Below are 17,192 nucleotides of genomic sequence, written 5' to 3'. Positions count from 1 at the left end.
TGAAAAAGGTATGCTTAATCTTACAACGCGGTTGATTTTAAGCATGCCTGTGTAAGGTTGTTACTTTTGTTTTGAATTGCCATTGATACTTATTTGTATAAGAGTTTTCTGTGTTAAACAAATCAGCCGAAATAAAATCTGAACAGATGCTTAAAGCAAGTTTAAATGTCACTGAACCATGTGTACTAGTTAAGTCAAGGTAGGGATTTTGTTAAAATGTTGAATAAAATAAACTTTGATTTTAGGATCTTATGTACATGAAGAAGGGCTGGTTGATCAAACAAGGTACATCAGAAAAGGATTGGAAGAAGCATTGGTTTGTCTTGACTGGAAATTCTTTACGTTATTATAAAGATGCCAAAGCAGAGGAAACAAATTCATTAGATGGTCGAATAGATTTATCTACATGTTACGATATTGTTGAAGTCAGTATTGGTAGGAATTATGGCTTTCGTATAAAGGTAAGTCTTAAATAAGTAATCATTTTGATCTTAATTTTTGTAATGGAGCTAGGATTGATTTGATCTTTATTGTGCATTGACTCTTTCATCGGGTTTTTAGTAAAACATGAAGAAAGACACTAAATATTCAATTTGAAGGATGATTTTCAAATACCAAATTTTTTTATAGTCATATTTCTACAAATTGGATGTCTCACATACTTAATCATGTGACTGTGTTTGTTTTTAGCCTAAGTGAGGTTAAAATTTTATATTTCTTCTTGTTGCAGACAAGAAATGGAGAGTATTTGTTGTCAGCAATGACCTCTGGCATTAGGAACAACTGGATGAAAGCTGTTCGCCTTGTAATGGATTTACAAAACTCAAATGTAAAATCCGAGTCTAAATCTTCTTCAACTGATTCTTCTCGTCAAGGTTCAGAAGAATTAGACCAGACTGCTATCACCAATAGACTTGGTACTTCAGCTTCTAGTGATAGTAAACAAGACACTAAAAAGAAAGAAAGTTTCAAAAATTCTCGGAGACATCATTCTGATATTAATTTGGCTGTGAATGTAGGACAATTGTTAAAGGTGAATGAAAGGAGTGATAGTTTGGAAGGACTTGACTTAGGAAATGTTCAGGTTCCAGAACAATCTACTCTACCTAAGGATATAGCTGATGCTGGTGATGAACCAAAGCTTAGAATGTCTGCTAGTGAATCTGCTGTTGATAGTCTTCCATTAAATAGATTTGTAGAAGGTAGTGAAAACTCAACTCCAGTATCCACATCAACAACTTCTGTTGATCCAACACGTCCTAAAAAGAGTGAGAGTAAGAAAGAAGAAGATGAGAGGAAACAGCGAGCAAAATCACCAAGTGCCAGAATCAAGGACAAGACAAGGTCAAAAGCTCAAAAAATAAGTTCTGATGATCTAAGAATGGCTATACCTGGATCTGATAAAGATGAAACTAAATACTCAAGTTCTGATGGAGATACAGGTGATCAGGAATCATCTCAAGCTGTAAGTTTTTATTCTTCATTATTCATGCTGGATAGACACTAAAATTAATATTCATATACATATATGTATATATATAAAACGTCTAGATATTAGTCAATGATCTTTCTTACGAGGGCACTGGATCGTTATGAGTAACGATACATGTACACAATAAATATATTATATAAATGCCTAAAAAGTGTACAAAACAACGCCAATTTTAAAAAAAGGAAACATTAAATGTAATTATCTATAAATATTTCGGATAACAGATATCCTTCATCAGTATGATGATCATAATCATACTGATGAAGGATATCTGTTAACAGTTATCCGAAATATTTATAGATAATTACATTTATTTATATTTTAAAGTTGAGGTACATGTACATGTTACACAAAAAAAACATGAGGTTTACAATCCATGATGTCACAATAAGAGTAGTTGAGAGAACATGAAAAGTCACTATAGGTGTTTTTATGAAGATATAAGAGATTTTGGTCAATTTCAAATAGTTTTTGGACCCATAATTCTAGAGTACATGCAAATGTTGACTAAATAATTTACCATGATGTTTGTCTGTATGAATAACACCTCTCATATAATATATTTTGTGGAACTTGCATGTGCTCAATATTTTCTCGTCAAAATATCTGTCAATATATGCAATTTTTGTCTCGCCTTGAAGGAGTCAAAAAGCGAGACATAGGTATGCTGTTTCTGGCAGCGGCAGCGTCAACAATGTATTAGTTTGTGATTAGGTCTAGTTTATGGTGAACCACTAGTGGTAGGTCAATGATATTTGATATGCAGTTGTATTATATAATTAGCATTGGCAAATCTCATTTCCATGGAGATTATTTGGCCCTGCCCCCTCTGTCATGGTCTATTGACTTTGAAACTTTTGCTTAGTTTACATGTATTAGTTTGTGATTAGGTCAGTTCAAGGGGAACCACTAGTGGTAGGTCAAGAATATTTGGTTTGCAGTTGTATAAACATTGGCATATCTCATTTCCACAGAGATAATTTGGCCATTCCCCCTCAGTCATGGTCTATTGACTTTGCAACTTTTGCTTAATTTACATGTATTAGTTTGTGATTAGGTCAGTTCAAGGGGATCTGTTAGTGGTAGGTCAATGATAATTGGTATGCAGTTGTATACGCATTAGCACATCTCATTTCTATGGAGAATGTTTTGTCCTTTACTCCTCAGTCATGATCTATTGACTTTGAAACTTTTGCTTTGTTTACATGTATTAGTTTGTGATTAGGTCAGTTCAAGGGGATCTGTTAGTGGTAGGTCAATGATAATTGGTATGTAGTTGTATAAGCATTAGCACATCTCATTTCTATGGAGAATGTTTTGTCCTTTACTCCTCAGTCATGGTCTATTGACTTTGAAACTTTTGCTTAGTTTACATGTATTAGTTTGTGATTAGGTCAGTTTAAGATGAACCATTTATGTTAAGTCAATCATATTTGGTATGCAAATGTATTGGCATTTGCAATTTTCATTTCCATGGAGATTATATAGCCCTGCCCCCTCATCATGGTTCATTGACTTTGAAACTTTTACATAGTTTACAAGTTAATGTTTGTGTTTAGGTTTGTTTAAAGGGAACGATTTCAGTGGTATTCGGTATGCAGTTGTATTAGCATTTGCACATCTCATTTCCATGGAGATTGTTTAGCCCTGTACCTTCAGTCATGGTTCGTTGACTTTGAATATTTGTATAACTTACATACAACTTACAAGTATTGGTATTTTTATTTCAACATTTGCATTATCAAAATTACAAAAAGGCGAGACATATCTCTGTGTTAACAGTTTATTATCATATTGTGTAGATAAATTGAATTTATTCTGAGCTTAGCCTTTGGACTATAAAATTTTCATGAATATTAATAAAATTTGATAGATCTATTGGTTTAATTTTTGTACATACTTGTTAATCATCTTTACACGAAAACTGCCTTATTGTGTAATACTTCAATTTTTTAGTTCAAAAATGCATAAGTGTACCTCCTTCTTTGGAGACTGGGTAAATAATGCTTTATAAATAATATAAACATAAGGAAATGTGGAATGATACTGATATCCACCAAAGAGCAAACACGACCATGGATGTAGACAGCTACAAGCCACCATACAACCATCAACATTTATTTTACATTATTTTTCTTTATTTGCATAGATTGAAAGCAAATAGTCAGTGAAGCTAATTTAGGAAATAATCTCCTAGTTTTTTCACTTATGTGACGTTGGACTACATTTTATAATAAAGTGTATAATATTGATCATTTAGATATGACACAATATCTGTAAATTAGATGAATTCGTATTAATATTGATGGTTCTTCTTTTCACAACACATGTGTATCTTGTCTTGTATTTATCTTGTTACATTTATTTTGTTATTGATTATTGATTATTTTTCACCACATGTTGCATATTCTTACACCTAACAGTACTGTATCTTTATCTAACAGTCAATTTTTACATACACTTTGTTAATGTACCTTGTAAGACTGATTGAGCACTTTGTTTATGTCAAACTAATGGAATTTAAACATTCTTATGTTTTATTCAAGTAATGTTGTGAGTGAAATTTATAAATGTCCTTTAATTTTATAGATTGGAACTTATGTAATGGATGTTGTTGACAAAGATTTAACATGGAAATCACAACCTTTATATCCATGCATGAGGAGATACAAAGCTATTTGCATTTTGACATGTGTCACATGTATGCTTTTAGTGCAGTTGAAAAGAAAACTGATAAATAAACAATGTCGATATCATTAGAATACGATGATATATAATTTGTAAATAATGTTTACGTTTTCTGGTTACAGGAGACATCTTACCATTCTCTGATGGATGATAACCTGACTGCTTCCTCTGGTGATGGCATGTTGGTGGAACTACTAGAAACTGAGGTGGGTATATTGTATGACACTTATTTTTTTGTGAGGATCTACTTTTCTTCGTGCATAGCTGTGTGGTCTAAGTAGTTGTAGTCATGTCACTGCTAACTTAGTAGGAGTTAAGGTGTCACTTCAGTACACATCAGGTAAAAGTTCAGCTATCACATCAGTACACACAAGAGGTTACAGTTCAGGTATCACATCAGTACACACAAGAGGTTACAGTTCAGGCATCACTTTGCAATATTTACAAAAATAAATGGATTTTAGAATTTTACCTGTTGTGTAAGGTAATCTTAGTGAAAGTCAGTCATTTTCTACACTAGCACTCACCTTAATTAGATTGATTATGATATATATCTATAAAAGGAAAATGTGGTATGATTGCCAGGGAGACAACTGACCAACAAATAACAAAGGGAAGGAAGTACATAACTATTAGACACTTTATTGCCCTCAACAATGAGCAAAAACCATACTGTATAGTGAGCTATGAAAGACCCTGGCTTGACAAAATGTGAAAAAAATTCATAAGAGACCTGATTTATGCTAAAAACTAACAAACGAAAAACAAATAATGCAGACCTAGGTGTAGATAACAAGATTAAATCCATGATAATCATACATTGTAAAAAGATGCAGGCTTTGTGATGGGTACAAGTTAAAAAACTCTTTAACTGAATTACATGAAATGAAACCATAAATGATATTTCTTACAACTGATATATAAAGTGAAAAATATTTGGTTACATGTTACCAATAAATTTCTTCATCCTATATGATATTGAACCATGGGTGTAAGACTGAATATGCAATGTAAGTTATAGTTTAGATTACTTTACCTGTATTTTTGGTAGCAATGTTTTAAGACAAATGTTTAGTCGAATAAGGGTAAAATAAATTGCTTTCAATTCACTTTTACTGTGGTGATTGTCAGATATAAGTTACATGTAAGGACAGTGATTACATTTTACCTAACTTCGTTTAATATTTTACTGATTTTCCCAGATAACAAGGTGTAAATGTAGTCCAGATTTCTGATTTATTGAAGATTTGATTGATTTTTAACCACCCCAAAACAGCAAACCTTGTACTTAGCAAGTGGAAGTTAATTTTTACACATTTATCTCACAAGCTAGAAAGTTGAGGAAAAGATTATTTTTGATTGACAAAAAGATTATATTTACTGTAATTATCTATAAGACATGATAAAAGTAGCTAACATTGAGATAAAAGTCCCATTAGGTCAGGTAAATTTCCCAGGTAAGACCATGAAAAACATTTCCTTCATTTTCGGCAGCAGTTCAAATAAAATAAGATGGGAAATTTTGTTTGATGTTTAGACTTCAGACAAAACTTGTTTTTGATTTATTGTTAAGAGAAATTGAAAGGGGGTAGAGTTTATTAAATATGATAAAATCTTGAATCTATATAACTATCGCTATGTTTAGATTCATTGAAATTGATTTGATCCTGCCTTGACCATTGATTGATAGTTTATTGCAAGTAGCCTTTGAATTATTGATTCTTGACTTGGTAGTCATCAAGTCATAAAAGTTATCTTGTTTTAAAGCTCCCCAATAAACCTAATCACTGTTTTATGGACAAAGCAATAGCATAAAATAAGGATTAGTTTTAAAGTGCATTAGAAAGATAGATTTGATTGTGAAGCTGCCAACATTTTGACTGGTGATTCAATTTTGCAGCTATGTCTCAGAGCAGAAAATTGGTAGGATAATTTTGGTGTTTTTTTTACAGTTGCACTTTAGTTTCTGCCAGAACAATTGTTAAATTTGGATAAATGATATGAAATTTTTGTGTTATCTTTAGTGATATTTCGTATTCTCGTGATAATTTATAATATTTTCATATTTCTGCATAGTTTTGGGAGAAAAATAAAGGATAATAAAGTATCTAAACGTGTTCTGAGATTAAACCAGGAAAGATTAATGGACAGTTCTAGTGCTTACTACACTTTCCTTTCTTTACAACATTTCTTTTGTTTACAGTTTGATAGATTAATTTACTTTTGTGAGTATTTTTTGATAAACAGATTGTGACACAACTTATGATTTATAAACCATTAAAACAAGGCTGGAAAATAACAGGATAGGAGGGCAAATAGACCAATATGTCACAGAATTTCACCTCCCTTTACATTTTCTACATTTGTCCCTGTGCAAAAATATTTATTGTTGTCAGAATGATTAAAATATAATGGTAATATGATTGCAGGTTGATTCCCTCAAGGATCAGTTGGATCATACACATGAGGAAATAGTAAAATTACATGAGACAAACATGGATTTAAAGAATCGATTACAAACTGCAGTAAGGGAAAAGGACGTAACACAGGTATACACGTTGATTATCTCCCTTTAGCATGATTCTGCTGTAGATGTACACAGACAGATAGTTTGCACAAATAATTAGATATTTTGCTGCAGAACTAAATGACAAATTCTGCAGCTCTTCTGTTTGCAATTGTTTGCTTTCATTTGAAATCTAATGTATTTGTTATGATTGCTTTCTTTAATTTTTCGCTAAATTGAATGCTTCAGAAGCTTCTATTAATAGTTATCTTTTTAAATATTTTAAGTTTTCAATTATCCATCATTAAAGATTTAACAGAATGGAATATTTATATGTATCTATTTTATGCTTAAAGAGAGAGGTTTGATTGTAATGTCTTGATCAAATGTACAAATACTAGTAGTACCTCATAAAATCCTTATTTTACAAAACCAATACTTGTGAACTAAAAATATTTTTGATGAAAGATGTGTTCAACAACATAAATAATAGGACATTCTGCTTATTTCAATCTTTTCAAAATAAGGGTGCCACATGTTTTTACTGAAATTGCATTTTATAAAGAGTTTTGAACTTTTGTACTATGGGCACTTTAATTATTAAAGATAACAACTATATTTTGTGAGAAAAAAAGATAACATTAGAGTTATTTAGGCAACAAATGTATATTGTCAGAGAAAAGTTTGAATTAGTATTTAGGCAAATTGTTATATATTTTTTGGATGAAATGCTAGATAATATTGTTAGCTTACATTATGCCTGTTAAAGGACATAAAGCTTAATTAGGCTTTATAATAAGCTCAGGGCTATTCAAGGAATAACTGTATGGGTGTTGAAAGGCTGATTTTTACATAACATCATCATGCTTGAATTGATAAAATTCTTTGTTTTTTACTGACCACATTAAGGTAACAATAGTTACTCATCCAATTTTAATAAGGCCTTGCAGCACCTCATACTTATATTTTTGAGTAACCCTCATTATGTTTATGAGTTTTAGCTACTTCATTTGCTAATTTGGTTTAGATTTCTTTTTATTTCAGTCTGATCTGTAGCCATTTGCATGTTTGTTATTTTCTTTGATGTGTATTTATATTCAGTGTACAAATCTTTATCTTATAAACTGTTCAAGACTGATAAATGTAATAATTTTAACAAACTGAAGTGAAAATAAGTTTCAGAAAAATATCAATAAGAAAACAACATATCAAAGTTGAACATGTCATATGGTTACAGAAATTGAATTAACTATTGATTCATGGTCACATGCTGCTTGGTAAAAATTTTCATCTTACTATCAGAATTTCTTGTGGGATATTGTCTTGTAGCAAAAAAAGATAAAACTTTGAATGGGCTAGACTAAGGTACATGGTGATGGTCTTTATAAACAACTCCAGTAACATGTGACCATTGGTGTTTAGAGCTTTTGGCTTTGTAACTAAGCTTTGGTTAACTGTTTTTACAGCCTCAGACTGGGTTAGAAAGTCCCCTAATACGTAGTATGTACAACGATCAAAATCAAGATTCTTCGCAGGTTTGTATGAAATGCTCTGTTGCTTTAAATATATCTGCTTTGTTTGTGATGCTGAGATTGTGAAATGTTCATATGTGTAGCATTGCTGAGTAACAATGGGAAATGTTTCATATACCTTCTATTCAATTGTTTGACATACACATGAAATCCATTTATTGATGTGTTGAATACTATTTTGCTTTTGTATTTTAGTCTGTGTTTTATGCATGTGAGGATTTATATGTAGTTATATTTTTATGTTCTATGTGTTATTTGTTTCAACTCTTAGTTTTACTTGTTTATAATTGTCAGTTCATTATGTTACTTCATGAACATGTACTTTAAGTTAAAACTTTTATCTTGTCAACCAATTTGGATGGAGCAGAATGCAAGACATATTGATACTTATTAAGGGACAGTCGTAAACTATTTGTTTAAAGCTTTACATGTCAAAAGGTAAAACAGCTAAATAATCTGATTGTAATCTTGTATTTATATGCATTGTGGTATCAGGTTTCTGTCTGGTATATGCCTTTTGTCCTTGACTTTATTTTCATGGTTCAATGACTCAATCAAAAAATATATTTAGTTTATAACATAATCTTTTCAGTTCCTGTGAGTAATATGTGGACTATATTTGGTATATTGATTCATTGCAAGGTATTTTAATTCTTTACACATGGTTCACCTGACCTCAATCTCATTATGTGGTTTCTTGCTCATATATTTCATGATTAAGTCAGCTTCTCAGATACATAGTAATAGGTCAACTATATTTGGTTTATAGTATGATTGTAATGTCTATGTCCATCTGACAGGGTTCATCTGACCTGGAATTGCCATGGTGCATTGGTCAAGTGAAGTTTTAGTGATTAGATAATTTTTTTAGTCTATATAAGTAATAGGTGAAATATATTTATTGCATAGAATCGTTTAAGGTATACATGTCATTTTGACAGGATTTATCTTACCTTGACCTCCTCCTCATTGTTCACTGATTAATATCAAGTTTTCATGATGTGGTAATTTTCTCAGTTACTATAAACAAATGTTAACAACATTTGAACAATGTTATTATTTATACCATTAGTAATAATTTGATCTGAAAAACTTTCAAATTAAGATTCACTCATAATTATTAATATATTTGGGCATCTTCAGTTTTGCCTCTAAACCCATTTTTAGCTCACCTGACCTGAAAGGTCAAGTGAGCTTTTCTCATCACTTTGCGTCCGTCGTCCGTCGTCCTGCGTCCGTCGTCCGTCGTCCGTAAACTTTTACAAAAATCTTCTCCTCTGAAACTACTGGGCCAAATTTAACCAAACTTGGCCACAATCATCATTGGGGTATCTAGTTTTAAAAATGTGTGGCGTGACCCGGTCAACCAACCAAGATGGCCACCACGGCTAAAAATAGAACATAGGGGTAAAATGCAGTTTTTAGCTTATAACTCAAAAACCAAAGCATTAAGGGCAAATCTGACATGGGGTAAAATTGTTCATCAGGTCAAGATCTATCTGCCCTGAAATTTTCAGATGAATCGGACAACCCGTTATTGGGTTGCTGCCCCTGAATTGGTAATTTTAAGGAAATTTTGCTGTTTTTGGTTATTATCTTGAATATTATTATAGATAGAGATAAACTGTAAACAGCAATAATGTTCAGCAAAGTAAGATTTACAAATAAGTCAATATAACCGAAATGGTCAGTTGACCCCTTTAGGAGTAATTGCCCTTTATAGTCAATTTTTAACCATTTTTCGTAAATCTTAGTAATCTTTTACAAAAATCTTCTCCTCTGAAACAACTGGGCCAAATTAAACCAAACTTGGCCACAATCATCATTGGGGTATCTAGTTTAAAAAATGTGTGGCGTGACCCGGCCAACCAACCAAGATGGCCGCCACAGCTAAAAATAAAGCATAGGGGTAAAATGCAGTTTTTGGCTTATAACTCAAAAACCAAAGCATTTAGAGCAAATCTGACATGAAGTAAAATTGTTTATCAGGTCAAGATCTATCTGCCCTGAAATTTTCAGATGAATCGAACAACCTGTTGTTGGGTTGCTGCCCCTGAATTGGTAATTTTAAGGAAATTTTGCTGTTTTTGGTTATTATCTTGAATATTATTATAGATAGAGATAAACTGTAAACAGCAATAATGTTCAGCAAAGTAAGATTAACAAATAAGTCAACATGACTGAAATGGTCAGTTGACCCCTTTAGGAGTTATTGCCCTTTATAGTCAAATTTTAACAATTTTTCGTAAATCTTAGTAATCTTTTACAAAAATCTTCTCCTCTGAAACTCCGTGGCCAAATTAAACCAAACTTGGCCACAATCATCATTTGGTTATCTAGTTTTAAAAATGTGTGGCGTGACCTGGTCAACCAACCAAGATGGCCACCATGGCTAAAAATAGAACATAGGGGTAAAATTCAGTTTTTGGCTTTTAACTCAAAAACCAAAGCATTTAAAGCAAATCTGACATGAAGTAAAATTGTTTATCAGGTCAAGATCTATCTGCCCTGAAATTTTCAGATGAATCGGACAACCCGTTGTTGGGTTGCTGCCCTTGAATTGGTAATTTTAAGGTGATTTTGCTGTTTTTGGTTATTATCTTGAATATTATTATAGATAGAGATAAACTGTAAAAAACAATAAATGTCGGCAAAGTAAGATCTACAAATAAGTCAACATGACCGAAATTGTCAGTTGACCCCTTTAGGAGTTATTGCCCTTTATAGTCAATTTTTAACCATTTTTTCGTAAATCTTAGTAATCTTTTACAAAAATCTTCTCCTCTGAAACTACTGGGCCAAGTTAATTATAGATAGAGATAATTGTAAGCAGGAAAAATGTTCAGTAAATTAAGATGTACAAACACATCACCATCACCAAAACACAATTTTGTCATGAATCCATCTGCGTCCTTTGTTTAATATTCACATAGACCAAGGTGAGCGACACAGGCTCTTTAGAGCCTCTAGTTTGAATGAAACATTGTTATATGATAAAAAGAAAAATTACAAATAAACATTCAGATTTGACTAGTAGAAAAACTTTACCCTTACCATTCTTTCAATTGATGCTTTTTTCAAACTTCAAAATGTAACAATGTTTTAAAAGACATTGTAAAGTGAATTAATGGCTGAAAATTCATGGTAATTTATTTTACAGGTCACAACAATGAGAAGACAAGTGAAGGAGGCAAGAGAAACAATTCAGAAACAAAAACAAGATATAGAAACACTTCAGTCAAAACTTGCAATGTCTACGTCAAAATTAACTGGAACTGAAAAAGCTCTGTCGGAAGCACTGAAAGAACTGAAGCAGGAAAAAGATAAATTTATGAAATTATCTAATGACTGGAATAGAAAGATACGTAGTTTAGAAAACCAGTTAAAAGAAGTAAACGGTCAGTTCGAACGACAGAAAAACACCATCACTTCCAAAGAAAATGACAATAAACGCCTCGATAACGAATTAAAAGCCAGCCATGTAAGATGTAAAGAGCTTGAAAGAGAAATAAAATCATATGAACTAGAAAAAAGAAGATTGAAAGATAATTTAGATGATACCAACAGGAAAGTAACCTTATTGAAAGATGAATTAAAAATGAAAGAAGGAAAGCTTCAAGAGATAGAATCACATTATGAAAATCAGATTGCAGAGTTAGAGCAAGAATTTGCACAGGAGAGAGATGATGTTGAACAACACATGGAAGATCTAAAGAAACAATGGATGGAAGCTCAACGTAAAACGGACGAATCCGACTCTTTGACAAACAATATGGCTGACATTATAGGAGAAAAAGATGAAATTATTAACCAGTTAGAAGAGAAAATGATAGAATGTGACAAGAAAATGTGTGATATCACTGAAGATTACAATTCAAAAGTACACGAACTGAAAAACTTACAAAGTTCTTCTAAAAAACTCAAGGAAGAAAATAAAAAGCTAGAGAAGAAATTGGAAGATTTGGAAAAGTCAAAATCTAAAATTCATACAGACAGAAGTAAGATTGAAAGTGAAACTGAATCATACAAGAAACAATATGAGGATGTTAAGAAAGAAAACATAAGCTTAATGGAAGAACTTGAAACTGAAAAGCAATCGCTATCAGACTTGATTAAAGAAAAGGCAGAGCTTGAGCATACAGTAAATAGATTAGAAATGCAAGTACAGGAAACTCGTGGAAGGTCCAACGATTCAACTTCATCAGATAATTCCACCGTGAAAGAAATGATACATAATTTTATCATGATTGAATCTGAAATGCAGGAGTTGACACAGTCTGTAGAGGATATACAGACAATATTTAGTGATTATCTTTGTGATAAAGAAGAGGAAGACCATGTTGAGTTAGTAGGTGTGGCTCAAATGGTTGATGATGTTCATAGTCATTGCAACAAACTGTTAGATATTCTAAAGGAAGGATCAAGAGAGTTGGGTATGGAATCTCCAGAGAAAGACTTGTCATCCTCTGAAATAAGTAGCAAATTTCAAGAGGCAATGTCACAAGTTAAAAAGTTAAAATCTGAATTGAAAGATTCATATACTCAATATGAGTTGATGAAAAATAGTGAAAAAGAACTTACCACAAAACTACGCAACATGGAAACCAGATATCAAGGGCAGATTGATGCCATGGCAGTGAAGCTAGAAAAGTTATATAATAAATGTGAGAAAAATGTCAAACAAATGCCTAAACCACAACCAAAAACTACTGAAAAGGGTCGACATTCCTTAGAATTATCAGAACAAATTGAAGCACAATTAAGTCAGCTAGAGGAGAAAATTAACATTGTGGAACAAGTTTTACCTAACATTAGCATACCAGCTTCTGAGGAGGACGAGGATACAGGAAGTGAGATAGATGAAGATTCTGATAGTTTTGAAAGTTCAGAAGAAGATGGAAGTGAAAGTGATGATGAAAGTGAACCTAGTGATATCTTAAGTAAATTAAAACAAATGAAGTCACAGTTAGAAAGGACCAACAATAGAATTCAGGATTTGACATGTGATTTAAGTGATCAAACATTCAGTTCAGCTAATGATTCAGCAGCTGATGGTGATAGCCAGCAGCTTAGGTCAACGCTTCAGAAATGTGGAGAAAAAATCGATAGTTTAACTACACGATTTACAGAAAACGTTAGAATGGCTAAATCTGGTGTGGTACCAGGAAGTCTAGCTTCTGTTCATATGTTTAAAAATTGTGTTAAAGATGTGAAACAGAAATTGATGGACATTAACAAAATTGTTACAGAACATGAAGTACTAGATGCCAAAGGTCTGAAAGTTATTAATGATAAAATTTACAAGTTGTTTGAATATCTTGCTCCATACCAAAGACTTCAAACTTCTGACTTTGAAATAATTGGTCAGGTTTTACAACAAAAAACAGTATGCCAGTCTGCTCTTATTGATAAGGAACATGCTGCCAAAAGAAAACATTTAGGATATGAAGACAAACTCCATGTTTATGCTGACAGGTTGTCAGTTGAGGCCATTGTATTAGGGCAAATGGCTTCATTAATACAGCAACACCATGTGACCAATTTATATCGGGACCAATTAATGAATGAAATAAACTCTCTTAATCAAGTTCTTTATGAATTAAAAAAGAAAGTAGATAGTGTATCTCAATCACCAACTAGTGGTAATGTTGTGTCGATGTATGCTTCTGTACTTGCCGAGAAAATCATTCTAGAAGGTCAACTTGCATCATGTGCTGTAACTGATGACCATCACCCTACAGATGATACTGCCATTTTGTCTTCACTTAACATTTCTGACAATCCTTCAATTATGGCTATGGAAGTGTTTCTCCGTTCACAAGTGGATTCCTCTGTGTACCGACAATTACAACGATCAGGAGAATTATTAGACAATGCTACTGCTCAGGTAGTCACTCGGTTTCTGTTACAAGGGGAAATCACTCAAGCTTTACAAAAAATCAAAGATAAATATAGAACTGATACTGAACATGAAAAGGTTCAAGATTTAGTTATTCGACAAAGAAAGTTTTGTACCGAGGAACTTATAGAGAGACACGAGACTGTGTCAGAAAGTATCGATGTACAGTTAAAACTAGTTTTGTCTCTAATCAAACAATCACCAAATAAAAAGCAAGCTTTAGAATCATTTATTAATCTACTCAAAAGACTCTTTCAAAGACAATCAACAGAACTGCAAGAACTTCATTCGGGTAATAACTTTGAACAAAACAAAAGTCAGCAGATTTGCTCAACGCTTCAGTCTGACCTAGATCAACTGCTGTCTCAAATACCAAAGATATTTGATGAAGTAAGTGATGTGTCAACAGATGTGGAAGAATCTGTTGAAACCTTATCTACGCAGGTAGCAGACATGTTACTTCAGAAATCTGTTACCAAAGGATGGTTAACATACATTTGTCATTTAAATCAATCTGGTAGTGTACCAGTTGTAGTTGAGGTAGAAAACCAGTCCATTGATGGACACTCTCAGGCTCTTAGTCAATCTCTAATGGATGAAGCTACATCAAAGCAAACTTTATCTGTTGAGTTGAAGTCTCAAAACAAGGAGTCTGAAAAGTTAACAAACTTTGTGAATGCTCTTCCTGATATTGGCTTGTTCAATCCTGAAAATATGGATTCTTATTCAGAAAATTTAGTAAGGGAAGCCATATTTCAATCACAGTTGACCTACTTGACCTTCAAAATGAAATTAGAACATGAGCGACAAATGAGAGACTTGAAAATCAAACTAGAATCTGGTCAGAAAGTTGCATTGACTTCTGTAATAAGTAAAGATTCAGAAGGTGATATTCAGTCTTCATTATCTGTGTTTGAGGAAATATTAGAGACCAAATTTGAAGATGAATGTGAAGTTCTCAGCAATTTGGATAAGGAACTTAAACAATTACAGTCAATCACAAGTGATAATCCTGAACTTAGTAAAGAGTTAACAAACTTTGCTGCCATGTTTGATCATGAGCTTTCTGTGGCCCAAGAAAGACATGATATACATTTAGATGTACTGCGACAAGAAATGACAGCCATTTGTATCAGAATGGAGACTGTGGCTGAAAGCAACGAACAAGAAAAAGAATCTTTGATATGTGAATATGAGGATCGTATAAAGAGAATGCAGGATGAATTGGTGTGTGTGAAGATCGATCACGAGGAGGAGTTAGAACAAGTTAGGCAGGACATAATGACAGCTGTATGTGCCATCAAAGCTAATGAAGAAGAGGAGCCAGAGCACATTAAACATAAAATGTTACAACATAAACATGCTGTTTTGGTAAGATTATACTTTATAACATTACATACAGGTTTACCTAAAACATAAATTGTTATAACATAACATAACATTTACCTCATACCTAACATAAGGATGACATAAGTATAAAATTTAAAGACTCAAACATGGTATTTTGGTATATATATATGGGTATACTTTTTAGGTACATGAATAATGGAAGCACAAAAGAAATAGAATGTTTGAACAAAAATACATGTATATGTTACTTGTTTAAAATTGTATTTGTTGACATTTTTAACAAATATTACTTGGAATATAAAATATTACAAATCTAATGATAAAGTTACAATTCTTAACTTACTTGAACAATAGAAGTTATGAATACATTTTTTTTTTCACAAAAAATATTTCCTTACTAACATGAACAAGGAAAATATATCACATAAAATGTTACAACATACAGATAAGAGGTAGGACTGTACTTTTTAACTTGCACATGGTGATTAAAAAAGGGTAAATTAGACATGAAAAATTACACCATTAAGTAGTTATGATAATTTATATATGTCGATAAAGTTAGAATTCTAGAAAATACTGATTTTGACCACATAACTGATCATTATAGTTCAAACTATGACAAAGGGCTCACCACATGAAATAATCATCATAAACACAGAACAGATTCATGATAAAAAATGAATAATTACAATGATAAATAAGTTTGAATATAGTTACAACATTACAACAAGTTTTGTGCACTTATAAATCATTTCATATGTTGTTTTTTTTCAATACAAACTTATAATCAACACAATGATTCATTGCAAACATAAAAAAACAACATAGTGATTCATTACAAAGATAAAACAACATTGTGATTCAATAAAAATATATTAACAACATAGTGATTCAATACAAACATATAAACAAAATAGTGATTCAATACAAAGATATTAACAACATAGTGATTCAATACAAACATGAAAACAACATAGTGATCCAATACAATCATAAAAACAACAATGATTCAATACAAATATATTAACAACACATTGATTCAATACAAATATATAAACAACACATTGATTCAATACAAATATATATATAAACAACAAAATGATCCAATACAAAGATCAAAACAACATAGTGATTCAATACAAGCATATATATAAATAACAAAATGATCCAATACAAAGATGAAAACAACATAGTGATTCAATACGAGCATATTAACAACACATTGATTCAATACAAACATATAAACAATACATTGATTCAATACAAACATATAAACAGTACATTGATTCAATATAAAATAATCATAAAGATATTTTTTAAGGAATGATTAAACCATTACCAATGATAGTATTAGGCAGTAAAAAGGGGTAATCTGCATGAATAATAAACTAACAATGAATTGATATTTTAGATATTATTAGAAGACATACAGTCATCACTGGGAGGTGTCAACAATGATTTGGTAAAGAAACTGAAAGAACAAATAGAGGAACTCAAATCAGTATTCCTGACCATTGAGGTAAGCTAAAATGTGCCTAAAAATATTTTTGTTTTTCAAAGAACCACATTCAACAAAGCATACAGTGAATGAGGTAGACATATTTAATGATCTTTGAAACAACATTATTTTTAACTGAGGATTGAATGGATTGATGGATTTCTGTTTGTTTAACATCCAGTGGCAAATATTTCATGCATATTCAGGACTAGAACAAATAACAAAAA

General features: G+C 31.8%; 1 protein-coding gene across 4 annotated transcripts in view; it reads left to right on the top strand.

Moving 5' to 3' along the window:
* The window catches only part of LOC127708636 (uncharacterized), a 62,036-nt gene that overhangs the window by 33,314 nt on the left and 11,530 nt on the right, over positions 1 to 17,192 (top strand). For 3 of the 4 annotated variants that reach the window (XR_007985334.1, XM_052213671.1, XM_052213669.1), the window contains 7 exons: positions 246 to 461; positions 731 to 1,465; positions 4,303 to 4,386; positions 6,610 to 6,729; positions 8,153 to 8,221; positions 11,379 to 15,488; positions 16,879 to 16,986. Coding sequence is in view for 3 of the 4 variants with exons in the window: in XM_052213671.1 (XP_052069631.1) it covers positions 246 to 461; positions 731 to 1,465; positions 4,303 to 4,386; positions 6,610 to 6,729; positions 8,153 to 8,221; positions 11,379 to 15,488; positions 16,879 to 16,986 (5,442 nt within the window). In the remaining variant the exon portion in view is untranslated. The remainder of the gene's footprint in view (positions 1 to 245; positions 462 to 730; positions 1,466 to 4,302; positions 4,387 to 6,609; positions 6,730 to 8,152; positions 8,222 to 11,378; positions 15,489 to 16,878; positions 16,987 to 17,192) is intronic. The other variant, XM_052213670.1, reaches the window with a different exon arrangement.

This window comes from Mytilus californianus, unplaced genomic scaffold (assembly GCF_021869535.1).
Source record: "Mytilus californianus isolate M0D057914Y unplaced genomic scaffold, xbMytCali1.0.p SCAF_7, whole genome shotgun sequence".
NCBI classification, from domain to species: Eukaryota; Metazoa; Mollusca; class Bivalvia; order Mytilida; family Mytilidae; genus Mytilus; species Mytilus californianus.
This window is presented reverse-complemented; position numbering and strand designations above follow the sequence as displayed.